The sequence below is a fragment of the Eucalyptus grandis genome, chromosome 4 (genome assembly GCF_016545825.1).
Source record: "Eucalyptus grandis isolate ANBG69807.140 chromosome 4, ASM1654582v1, whole genome shotgun sequence".
NCBI classification, from domain to species: domain Eukaryota; kingdom Viridiplantae; phylum Streptophyta; class Magnoliopsida; order Myrtales; family Myrtaceae; genus Eucalyptus; species Eucalyptus grandis.
This window is the reverse complement of record NC_052615.1, coordinates 30,686,983-30,700,063: the sequence shown is the minus strand read 5'-3', so window position 1 is coordinate 30,700,063 and position 13,081 is coordinate 30,686,983. Positions and strand designations below refer to the sequence as shown.

Here is a 13,081-nt window from a genome sequence, read left to right as displayed (position 1 = left end):
TAGATCTGAACGGAGGTGGTCCCGGCGCCAGATCTGAGAGAAGCCGGAGGAGGCAAGGCCGGACCTGAAGAGAAAAGGCGACACCGTTCAGCCGACATCGACGCTGCCCGAAGTCGTCCCCGAACCCTGCCGTGCTGTCGTCACCACCGCTCCGACAGCCAACGAGCCTGCCCGACTCCACCGCCGCTACTGTCACCGCTCGCTTCGTCGACCCCTGGTAAGAGGGATTTGTTTCGCCCTGCTCCGAACGGCCCATGCCGGAGCTCACGACCGTCGGGTTCGCGTGAGCTCCTGACCGGGCTGTCTCCTCGATCCCTCACCACCGCCTGTTCATGCCGCCCCCACCGTTGATCTCCACCCCTTGTCCGTGTCGGCATCACCGTCCCGTACCAGGCCTCCGCCACCGCTCGTCGTCGCCGTCTCCGCCGGGTCACATAGGAGTAGGGCAAAGCAGGTTGCGACCGTGAACCGGGTCGAAAGCGGGTCGGCGACCGGGTAGGGTTTCCTATTGGGTTGGTTTTGTTCACGTGGGCCGGGTCAATTTTGTCTCAATTAAAAAGGCTGCTGGGCTTCAATTTTTGGGAAAGGAAGACTGGACTGGGCCTACGCGTCAGGCCCAGCCCGGCTGTGATTCCACCGGGCCAGATCTTACGGTTCAAGCCGGTCCGGGCTCGGATCGTCCGACCCGGTCCGGCCTAGAACCGGGTCGGACCCAACCCGCGGATCCGACCCGGGTCATTTATAATATAATATTATAAAAATAATATTTTAAAAATAAAAAATATAAAATATAAATTATTAATAAAAAAATCTCATTTTCTCCCAAAAAAGCCAAAAAGTCAGAAAAAGCCAAAAACAATGATTTATTTTTTTTTTTCAGAAAAAGATTAAAAATAAAAAAATGTTTTTTATGTTAAAAAAATAGAGAAAGACCCAAAAAAATATGTTTTCCCTTCACAAATGTACGAAAAATCCCTCAAAAATCTAAAAAGTCTTAAGGTTTTAACAAGATTAGATATCAAAAGGATATTAGTGATTAATTAATGTAATCAAGTTTTCAATTCTAAATTCTCTAGTTGCGCAAAAGCGAGTATTTCTCTCAATACTTCGCTTGAATTTCTAATTGACTCACCACAAATCGATTAATGGCATCTCCATTTTAAAATTAACTTGTAGGTTAAAAACTTGGATTATTAAGTTGGGAATTAGTGAACTTGGGAGAGTCTGGGTTAAGCTTAATTGACCTAGTTGAGTCGTTAGCCTTCGCCAGCGCTTGCGGCTGAACGGACGCCGAAAATAAAGAGGTCGCAACACTTCCATGACAAGTCGTTTGTATCCCGGGCATTCCTCGTAATCCCATATGCGTACCATAATGCAGAAGCTAACTGGGAGCGCCACTTTTAGAAAGGGATAACCTCGCCAGAATGATTTTCATTTCAGTGGGAGTAGGTTTCGACTTTTAAAAGCATCTGCACAACCGTCCTAAGAAAAATAACCATCTCATGTCCATAACATTCTTTTTCAACTTTTCTTCTCTCGTTAAATATAAGTTTGAAAAGATTGAAATTCTGAAAGCGAAATTTAGTTATTACTAAACCCGAATCTATGTAGTTTTGATATATATCTTGGAGGTATGTTTATTTTAAATGTGACAGTAATAGTAACAGGGGCAAATTTTATCATAAGAACAGTAATTATAATCATGTATCAAAATATCAAAGAACAATCAAACAAGCTTGATCTTCATTAGTAATCAAATTCCTCCAACAGCTGCCACCCTCTCGATCCCCGTAATTGATTTCTCCGGACAGAACTCCACCGACGGCCACCTTGCGATAGTCGCATAGATCAAGGAAGCGGCCAGAACTTGGGGCTTTTTCTAGCTCATCAACCATGGCATACCCGTCTCTCAGACTTTTGGAGAGCCCAAAAATAAAACGAAGGGGAATGATGAATTGATGTGGGAAGTGACCAGAAAAATAGCGATTGAAGAAAAATATCGGGAGAAAAATGCCACTGTAGATATATTACCTTTAGCTTAAATATTTGAAATGCTGCATGGATGAAGTGAAAAAAACAATATTATTTTTATGAAAAAAAAATCACTAAAAATTTCTTTTGTGCCTGGCTTAGCATTATCCTTCGTGCCTTAGCTTCGGGACATAAATTTCCAGAAATTTTCTAATCAGAAGTGGATGTGGTCTACATAGGGACGATACAACGTCGGTTGGCCCCTATCTTCGGAAAGTTCACGACAAGAAGTTGGCCGCAATGAAATGTTGGGGTCGACTTCGAAGATAAGCTTTCGGTGCGACAAGGGTGGAGAGTGCCGTGCGCATCTTGTGGTCTCTGTTGGGTCTTAGCACGGAAGTAATTAGTAAGGATGGATTTAGGAAATAATTCTGCATGCCTGTTGTTGCTGTGAAAAAGGAGTCGTTGATGAAAACCCCATTCTCCAGTTTAATTCACCTGATGCTATGATCTATGCTCCAAGGTTTTTTATTTGAATTTATATTCATGCTATATCACTTGCTCTAACTAATTGCTACTTACTTTTTTTTGTTTGTTTTTTCTCGTCTCTTGTTTCGCACTCCAAATCTCCACCTCGAATGTAATGATCCAGCAAATCCAAATGGTAATTTCCGCACCCAACATTTCATACATATGACTATTTGAATCGGCATTGCTCATTATATGTCCTTATATTTAATGTACGATTTGATTTGTCATACTCTTATGAGACATCGAAAAGTCCTTATTCAATTGTTAACTTAAATTTATCACATTGTTGAGTATATCAAATTTATGAACATCCTGTTTTTTCCTTTCTTTCTAATTTTAATCTAATTAAGTTTTGCAACCATTCCACCTTACATAAATCGTACTTTTTCTCTATGTGAGTGAAATCAAATGGTTGAATTGAGCAGGACCCATGCACTACAAGCGATGGTACCATCTCTTCTACCAATACCACCCCAAAGGGGTGGTGTGGGGCAACATTGTGTGGGCCCACTCGGTCTCCAAGGACCTGGTGAACTGGCAGGCCCTCCCTTCCGCCATCTACCCGACCAAGCCCTTCGACATAAATGGGTGCTGGTCTGGATCCGCCGCCATCCTCACGAGCAATCGCCCCGTCATCCTATACACCGGCATCGACACCAAGAACCGCCAGGTCCAGAACTAAGCTGTTCCTGCCAATGCATCCGACCCCTACCTCCGCGAGTGGACCAAGCCCGACAACAACCCCATCGTCGACCCTGGGCCTGGTGTCAACGCCAGCGCCTTTCGCGACCCGACCACCGCGTGGTTCGAGGATGGGCACTGGGAGATCCTTGTTAGCAGCAGAAGGAAGCATCGGGGGATGGCATATTTGTATAGGTATGGTGAATAATTAGTGGCGCGACCTACTAACATGATGTGGAGTACTCATTTTAATTGTATCCATCTCTCGCGTTCTAGTAGGATCGGAATTTATCATTGAATCGGTTGATGGGGTTATCATATATCATTTTAATCGTATGCTCCCCTAGTGTTCTAGAAGGATCGGAATATATCCATGAATCGGTTGATCGGAATCTATTATTGTATATATTATGGACACTAAACCCGTTTTTGTTTTTCATATGTTAGGTCAGATTTGATATTTAAAATATGCTAAAACTTCTCGGCATCATGCAATTCATTATTCAATTGTACAAGTATAGAGGGTGTTAGGACTAGGTTAGGCTTATCATTTAACAGTGACATGGTTATAACACGAAGATGTGAATTTTTTATGTAGGAGTAGGGATTTCATCCACTGGACCAAGGCAAAGCACCCGTTGCACTTGGTGCCAAAGACCGGCATGTGGGAGTGCCCTGACTTCTTCCCGGTTTCAAAGAACAACGCCAACGGGCTGGACATGTCGGCGCTCGGCCAAGGTGTGAAGCATGTCTTGAAGGTCAGCCTCGATCTAACACGGTATGAGTATTACATGATCGGGATTTATTGTTGGAGAAAACTTCCTTATTTGTTTTGAAGTTGACAAAACGTTTCCTTCCATCAAAATCTGAAGACTACCAGACTCAAGACTTAAATTTTGCTCTCATTTACAGTTTCTAGACCAACGAAGAAATCTTATTCAGATGCAAGTTTATCTTTAAGGATTTGAGCTGTTTGGTTGGAGATTATCTCACGGCTGGAGATAGCATCTAAATATCTATTATTCATTTTGAAATCAATAAGAGTAAATTGGATCCGTTGATTGGCAAAGTATACTTGGACAGTTTTACTTATGGAAACCTAGATCCTGATTGTATAGGCGAGCAGGATTGGTGGGCTATCTTCACATTCCTTAAGTAACTTGAGATCTCTCTAATTGATTCTGTCCAATGAATAGATTGGAAGAACTCATTTGGAAGGTGCCAACATATATGAAGGCATAGAGGAATATATAAGGAAGATGCTCTAGCTATTCGAGCGTGTGTGATAGATAAATTCCAAAGTCTGAAGCTCATTGTCCTTTGCTGAGCGAAAATTTGTATTCAAAAGAGAGTTTAGACATTTGTGATGCCTTGAAGAAGTGTGGCAGAGTCTCTACATTGTGGAATCAAGGACGTAATACTGTAACGACTCTTTTGATTCATAGTGAAATCCAGCCAGTGGGTTGTCAGTGCAGAAGAGTGGACGTAAACTTGGATTAAGCCGAACCATTATAAATATTGTATTCTTATTCTCTTCCCTGAACTCTTTTATTTTGCTCGTAACTCTATTTAAATGTTAGAGTCTGATTTTCTCTGGAAAGTCTATTTTCATCCAAATTCAAGTTAAAAGTAAAGTCTTATACTATATTTTGAAAAAGTTGTTTGTGCACCTATTCACCCGCCCTCTAGGTGCCCGTACTAGCACTATAACTAATCACCCTGACAAGGACAGGTACATGCTGGATAACACCTCAACCGATGGGTGGAGCGGCCTAAGGTACGATTATGGCAACTTCTACGCTTCCAAGACATTCTTTGACCTGGTTAAGAACCAGAGGCTCCTGTGGGGTTGGGCCAATGAGTCCGACGCCATCCAGTCTGATGTCCAAAAGGGTCGGACTGGGATTCAGGTGATCAAAGAGACTTACCCTATCTTCTTTTTGGCGTAATCTATTCATTTTCTCGATTATCATTTCTAAAAAATTGTTTAGTTAAAAAAATTCAACACCAAAATTGATTTATATGTTTTGCGACTCAATTTATTATCATTTTTCTTATGATTATCGCACCCCTCGTCATCAATTGATCTTGCTTCAACATTTTGCTTTTTAGGAGTAGGGATTCCACTGCATAAACAAATGACATAACATGATTGGTAGCAATGAGCCTTCTCACTGCAGCTGATTTCGTGATCTGTGACGATGGTCGGTCGCTTATAACATGTTCTCATTTTCTAGACATGCTTTCATTTTAGTTATTCGAGTTCTTCTGTAAGTGGAATTGAATAAAACGTTGTTACATTCTATGGCTTTGATGCAGGCGATTCCAAGGAAAATATGGCTTGACAGCAATGGGAAACAACTGTTGCAATGGCCTGTTGAAGAGCCAGAAACTCTGCGGGGAAAAAATGTTCACATGAGCAGTGTCAAGCTCAACAATGGTGAACATGTCGAGATTAAGGGAATTACAGCAGCTCAGGTTCTCATATTTGCTCTATGATCTTTATTCCAGTGCGCCAAAATTTGATTGATGATCCATACCTGACTGAGTGTTAGCGTTTGTTTCCTACATTGAGTGGTTTACTTAGGACAAATTAGGATTTGAAGATTTCTGCATGATTACACATGCTTCAGTGAAGGAAATTCCTACAAGTTTATATTGTCATTGTCAATGTTGGCAGGCTGATGTGAACGTGGTGTTCTCGTTCTCGAGCCTGGACGGGGCCGAGCAATTTGATTCGAGCTGGCTGAACGCGCAAGACCTCTGTGGCTTGAAGGGGTCGGGAGTTCCAGGCAATGTTGGGCCTTTCGGATTCTTGACGCTGGCTTCTGAGCACCTGGAAGAGTTCACCCCTGTCTTCTTCAGGATCTTCAAAGCCGATGACCAAAACAAGCACAAAGTGCTCATGTGCTCTGATGCAAGGAGGTCTGTCATATTTGATTTTATATCATGCGATCTTTCTTGTTCATAATAAGTTTCTTGATGGACTAGAATTATTATTACGTCTTTAATTCCCTTTTTTTGGGGTAAATGCAGCTCGTCTCTCAAATCAGGAATCTATAAACCATCTTTTGCTGGTTTCGTGGACGTGGATCTGAGCGATGGGAAGATTTCTCTCAGGAGTCTGGTAAGTGATATGGTCCATCCTCAATCCAACTCATTTCTCATCCCAGTTGGAGGATCGGTAGCGAAATCGCCAAAATTGGGCGGAATTTTGCGGACGCGCATCCATTCAATTTGTAAACGAAATTGTAATGTCCAGATCGATCATTCCGTGGTGGAGAGCTTCGGGGCCGGAGGCAAGAAATGCATCACATCTAGGGTGTACCCGACACTTGTGTTGCTCGGCAATGCCCGTCTCTTCACCTTCAACAACGGGACTCAGATGATCACGATCGAGACTCTCGATGCCTGGAGCATGAACCGGCCGGTGATGAACCAAGCTCTTGAGTAGAGCAAAAACGTCAGTATGTCTTCGGCTCTAGGCAACATTAGGTAGAGGACAGGGCTGTGTTTGATGCCCAATGTAAATAGTAAGGGTGCATTTGTTTGCGTTTCTGTTTAAAAATTGTTCTAGGGAACGAAATAAAAAAAAGTGTTTTACATTCACGGGAACAATTTCGAACAAAAAAACGCGTTTGGTAAACTTGTTCCGGGAACAAAAATAAATAGAAACACGTTTGGTAAATTTGTATAATTTTTTTATTTCTTTTATTTTTTCTTTTTTTCTTTTTTTTCCTTTTTTCTTTTTTTTTTTTTTTTTTTTTTTTTTTTTTTTTTCTTTTTTCTTTTTCTTTTTTCTTTTTCATTTTTCTTTTTTTTTCTTTTGGCCGGTCACCGAAGCCTCGGCCATGGCCGGCGACCGATCCGACGAGGGGCCGGCGGCCTCGCCCGAGCACGGCGAGGCTCGCCGGCCCCCGAGGCCGAGCCTCGCCTTGGGTGGGCGAGCTCGGCCTCGCCGGATCCGGCGAGATCGAGCTCGCCCGGCCCGACGCGCCGACATCTCGCCGGGCTGGGCGAGCTCGATCTCGCCCGTCCGGCGAGGCCGAGCTGCGCCCGGCCGGCCGGCGAGGCTCGGCCTCGCCGAGCCACCGCCGGAGTCGGCGTCGCTGGCGATGGCCCGGCGAGGCCGAGCCTCGCCGGCCGCCGGGCGAGCTCGGCCTCGCCGGATCTGGCGAGCTCGAGCTCGCCCAACCAAGGCGAGGCCGACCCTTGCCCAGCTATGGCGAGGCTTGGCCTCGCCGGGGCCGGCGAGCCTCGCCGTGCCTAGCCCTCGGTCGGCCCTCGTCGGTCGCTAGCCATGGCCGAGGCCGGCGACGGCGCGAAAGAAAAAAGAAAGAAAATAAGAAGAAAAAGAAGAAAAAATAAGAAAGTGTTTCTAAGTTTTGTTTCTATTTCTTTTTTGTTCCTGGGAACAAAAGAACAAAAAAAACAGAAATTTCTATTCCTGGGAACATAAATAGGTGCCAGCCAAACGCACCCTAAATAATCGCCCTCGACCGAGGGGCGATAGCCAGCTAGATCTTGTTTGTAGACAGTGACAAGTAATTTGCTTGCACAAATAAATTAATTAGGATGTTTATTTGCTCCAAGAATATATTTTCTTCAACCGGCCATGCATGAAACTGGTTATAACTAGAATTATCATTAGCTGGGTGGTGGTAATTTTAGTTCATCAAATCTCGCTTACGGGGAGAAATGGTCAAATACCCAATGATATTTTTAATTTCTTATCACAATGAAGATTAGGACAAAGAGGTTCATCCCATGAGTGAGAGACTGCGAATCTTATTTTGGTCATCTAAATGGAGTAATTTTTAATTATTCAATTTTCTTTGAATTACTTACTAATGTTGTTTGATTTTTTAATTTGTTAGTTTTGTTTGAACTTCTGAACGTCTACATTTATCGATTACCATACAAAAATACCATTTTTTGTGGAGAAAATATCAGGTAGACCTTACTTGTTAAATTAATAATAAATTACTCAATTTACTAAAGGACAAGTATTCGGTGGGACCCACTTTTCCCCGACCTTGTCTTTCTACTCTCTTCTCCATCCTTCTTCTCCACTCACATCTTTAGAAATCGGAGACAATTTGGATTTGCTTTTGGCCAAAATAGTGAGTTCTTTATTTGTCGTTATGTTTTTTTTTTTTTTTCCCTAGAGTAGCTATGGTGATGATGATGCCAGTGATGATGAGGTAGATGTACGGAGGCTCAACACACGAGAGAGATTTGAACCTTCATGAACTTAGAGATCGATAGGATGGAGGGCTTCAGAGCTAGAGCCCTGGGAGTATGGCGGTTGACACAGCCATACCATTAGCCAAGAGCATCCGAGCCCTCGGAGAAACCACCATTTTTTATGCTGTGTTGAGCTTTAGTGAGGGAGTGAAAGTGACAATGCCAATAGTGTTGCATCATAAACTTGCCTCTTTTGTCTTGTTATGGAGAAGGAAAGAGTGATGGAGACGAAAGATGGAGAAGAGAGTGAGGAGGAGAGAGATAAGGTGTGGGGGTGTTGATGGAGGATAGACGGTGAGTAAGAAAGGGATTTTTGAAAAATTTGAAATGTGAGCTCATTAAACACGTATCCATCAATGAATGGAGTGATTTATTGTTGACTTGGTAAGTAAGGTGCTCAATATTTTCTCACTTTTGCGTGTATCTTTCCAACTTTTCTCCGATTAAATAATTTCTTATTTTAGATTACCTACTCTTATTTGAATAGATTACTAACTTATATTTGTTTTTCTTTTTAAATTGACCAACTTGTTTATGTATGCCACTTTTATTAGCCTTGCCAACCCTTTTCAACATTACGTTATCAACTAATTTTGCATTAGTAACCCTTTTAGAAAGTTAATCACAACCGTCATTTGGTTTTTTTCACACTTCTTTCATCTCCGTTTAAAAAAAATCTTTTTATATATACCAATTTTTATGAAATTTTTACCAACATCTTAAATTTACCAATGGTTATAGAAAATTACTAACATTTATTTGGTAACTTACCATCTTTTTTTCTACCAAGTAACCCAAAAGAAAAGTAGATAATTTTTTTTAAAGAAAAAACATAAGAATGTAATTGACTCATATGAGGATTGAAATTAGAATTAGTTGATGAATTTATCAATAAATAGCATGAATTTAAGTTAGTAAACTTACTAATTAGTGGTAAATTAACAGCGTAATTGAGAGACGCATATAAAAGTTGATCTAAGATAAGGAAAGTTGGTAGTTGAAAGAAAATTAAACTTGATAAGTAATTCAAATTAGAGTTAGTAAACTAAGGGTGTGATTGGATTGTTTTTTTTTTTTTTTTTTTTTTTTTGCTATTTGCTTAATCAAATTTTGTAACGGACATACTTTGGCTTTTTCTTACCTAACACCAAAAAATTTCAATATATACAAGTTTTGACGCTAAAATTCATATATAACTTTTTCATAATTTATTGAAATTTGGTGGGGAAAATAAAAAATTGTTTTTGGTTTTTGTTGAAACATAAACAAATATGCTCTAAAGCTACCTGATGAAGAGAATAATTGGTAAGTCCCTTTAATTAAGGTTGGTAAATTCTAAAATGTTGAAAATATAAAGGTGTTGCTAAGAAATGCAGATAAAAATATGTAAACAATAAAAAATGTTGGGAAATTAAAAAAAGAAAAGAAAAGAAGAAGTCATATAAGTGCATGTATATCACGCAACTGAAAGTTGTTAATCCATTACTAGATGGTCATTGAATTGGAAATGGTGAGTTACACTATTTTAGTTGGAACTCAATCAATAAATAAATAAACGTTAGAAAGTACCGGCTCTTTCTTTAAGCAATAATTTTTTTTTTTTTTTTGGAATTCTCTTTAATCCCAATTGAACTAACAGCATGCAATAACATCCCTTTTTCTTAATATGGAACAATCAATCAAATAATAAGCCAGTTTTGGGATTCCAATTGGAAAAATTGTCAAAAAAACCTAAATTTATTGTATGATAGCTAATTTAATCTTAAATATATTAATTGTGCCAATTTAGTCATAAACATTTTAATAATTTGCCAATATAGTCATTCTGACTAATTTTGGTCGAGAATGGCTGACAAGACAATTCAATTGGTGCCTACTATCCTACTTGGCATGATCGTGATGACGTGGTTAAATTTTGAAGTTTTTGAATTTTTTGAATTTTATATTACATTTTTATTTATTGTTTCAATTTGGCATTCGGCTACGTAGATTTCTGCCGCGAAAAATATTCATACGTGAATGCCAAAAGGAGATCATGAATTGGCGAGAAAATGCACTAGATAACTACATCCAAAATATGATTTACAAAAAGAAAAGGAGCAATTGAGAAATTATCAAAATAAGTGCACAGCTTGAGCAAAAGTCGAAGTGCGATGTCTATGTCGATGAGATGTCTATCTTGGGACAAACCAAGCAAGGTTGATGGCCGGACCTAGGACGTGAATGACAAAGCACGTCCCGGATGGTGCATTAACTCGTGGAATAAGCAGAGCGCGCACAATTAATAAAACAAATAAGGTAGTCGTTGCGGATACATGTTTTATTTTTTATTTTTTATTTTTATGACGGTGATGCTTATCTTAGGTAAGTAAATTCTGAACTCATACAAGTAACCTTACTGATTCATAGATTAGGAAGATGCCTAGTCCAAGTGGAGAAATGATTACATGACAGTTTATAATCTATTGTGACAATAATATTATATTTTAGATCATAAAAAATCAAATAATAGATAATTATAGATTGTTATAAAGTTTTTTTTTTTTTTTATAGAATTGATGACTCACAATAAATTGTTATTCTCGTAATTTTACAAAACCTGTTTTGTTAGCAAAGATCATCCAAGTGTGAATTATTTACACTCTCAGTGGTGGTGTGTTTGAAGATGTTCCCGAAGGTGATTTGACTACAGACCGCTTCGCGTAGTAGGTGAGTCAGCGATGTCTTCTTCCCCTCATTGGCCCCGCTGTCTATTTTTGAACCGCTGCGGGAATCTCGTTCCTTTTTCTTCGTAAAGACTATTTTAAAGATTTTTGGTAAGAAAAGAGAGAAAAATTTGCTTTTACACTCCCTTCTTTTTCAATTTGACCATCCGCACAGCACGCTGAACATGGCATAAAGTCCTTGCACGTTTATGTCTTTGCCGAAGCAAGCAAACGAATACTCTGATATCGCCAGTATTAGAATTACAAACACATTTCATCAAGCCGATCGTAAAAGCTCGACATCAATGGCAGCCGCCACCGCTGACACGACTGCCCCGGCCTACGACCGGATGAAGGCGGTGAAGGAGTTCGACGAGTCCAAATCAGGCGTCAAGGGCCTCTCGGACTCGGGCATCACCTCCATACCTGATATCTTCGTCCACCCTCCAGACACTCTCTCCGAGCTCAAGCCTTCCTCAAACGCCACCACCCTCTCGATCCCCGTCATCGACCTCTCCGACCTAAACTCCACTGATTGCCGCCCCATGATCGTTGCCCAGATCAAGGAAGCAGCCCGAACCTGGGGCTTCTTCCAGCTCATCAACCACGGCGTGCCTGTCTCAACGATCGACGAAACCCTAGACGCCATCAAGGCCTTCCATGAGCAGCCGCAGGAGGCGAAGACCAAGTACTACAGGCGTGACGAGAACCGCGGAGTCATGTACTCGAGCAACAACGACCTGTACCGGTCGAAGGCAGCGACCTGGCATGACGCGCTTCAGGTGTGGATGGGACCAAATCCACCTGAAGTGGAGGAAATACCGGAGATATGCCGGGGGGAGGTGATGGCCTGGGACCGCCACGCGACGGAAGTGGCGGAGAACGTGATGGAACTTCTGGGCGAGGGGCTGGGGCTGGAGAGAGGGAGGTTCAAGGAGCTGACGTTCTCGGAGAAGAGGCTGTTCGTCGGGATATGTTACCCACCGTGCCCGGAGCCGGAGCGGACGGTGGGGCTGACGCCGCATAGCGACACGTCGTTCTTGACTGTGCTGGTGCAGAACCAGGTAAAAGGTCTGAGGGTGAAGCACAGCGGCGAGTGGGTGGAGGTGAGCCCTGTGCGCGGAGGGCTGATCGTCAACGTTGGTGATTTCCTACAGGTGCACTGCTCTTATCTTTTATCTCCAGTTTGGTTACTATCATTAATCTTGCCTACTGAAACCAGTGCAATTGCTTTGTAAATATGACAGATCGTGTCGAACGGAGAGTACCAGAGCGTGGAGCACTGCGTGGCCGCGAACGCGGCTGAGGAGCCAAGGATCTCGATCGTCATGTTCTTCAACGTGGTAAAGTGGCGGAGCGGATCGAGCAATTACTATGGACCCTTGCCCGAGTTGCTGAGTCCCGAGAGGCCTGCCATCTACAGGGACTTCACCGAGCAGGAGTTCTTCCACAACCTCTTCAGCAAGGGCTTCGACAGCAAGTCCCTGATCGCAAAGATCAAGATCCCAAATTGAATGCACTTGAGGTTATTTTCACAATAAATTAAGGATAGTAACATAAGCATTTCTCGACAATAAAACTCCAATCCCGTCTGGTTGATTATGCCACGCTCTTCATTAGGACGGACGAGTGCGACAGCATGGGATATGGAAACAAGTAGATGCATCACGAGGTTTCTCAACCTTAATGTTCTTTTTACTGGATTTTGCTTATACAGCATGCTACTTCAATCTCTCTTTATCGGCCTTTGGTTTTTGGTTTTGCTTGATTCAAATCTCGTAACTCACTTATTTTGATTTTTTTCAAATATAAAATTTCTGAAATTTTCAGGACACCGAAATATTGACACTAAATTCTACATATGATTATTCCATAATTTTCTGAACTTGGAATAATAATTTAGGTCCAAACCAATAGACACTCAATGATTGAGATACCCGAAAGTT

The 13,081-nt window shown here is 41.6% G+C and overlaps 1 protein-coding gene and 1 pseudogene across 1 annotated transcript; both read left to right on the top strand.

The window, feature by feature from the left end:
* Positions 1-2,917: 2,917 nt before the first annotated feature.
* LOC104415210 lies at positions 2,918-6,713 on the top strand (annotated as a pseudogene).
* A 4,651-nt stretch (positions 6,714-11,364) lies between these two features.
* On the top strand, positions 11,365-12,867 carry LOC120292996 (1-aminocyclopropane-1-carboxylate oxidase homolog 4-like). The gene is made up of 2 exons (XM_039311729.1): positions 11,365-12,292; positions 12,383-12,867. Exons 1-2 carry the CDS (start codon positions 11,441-11,443, stop codon positions 12,647-12,649), a joined length of 1,119 nt encoding a protein of 372 aa, XP_039167663.1. The 5' UTR covers positions 11,365-11,440; the 3' UTR covers positions 12,650-12,867.
* Positions 12,868-13,081: the final 214 nt, after the last annotated feature.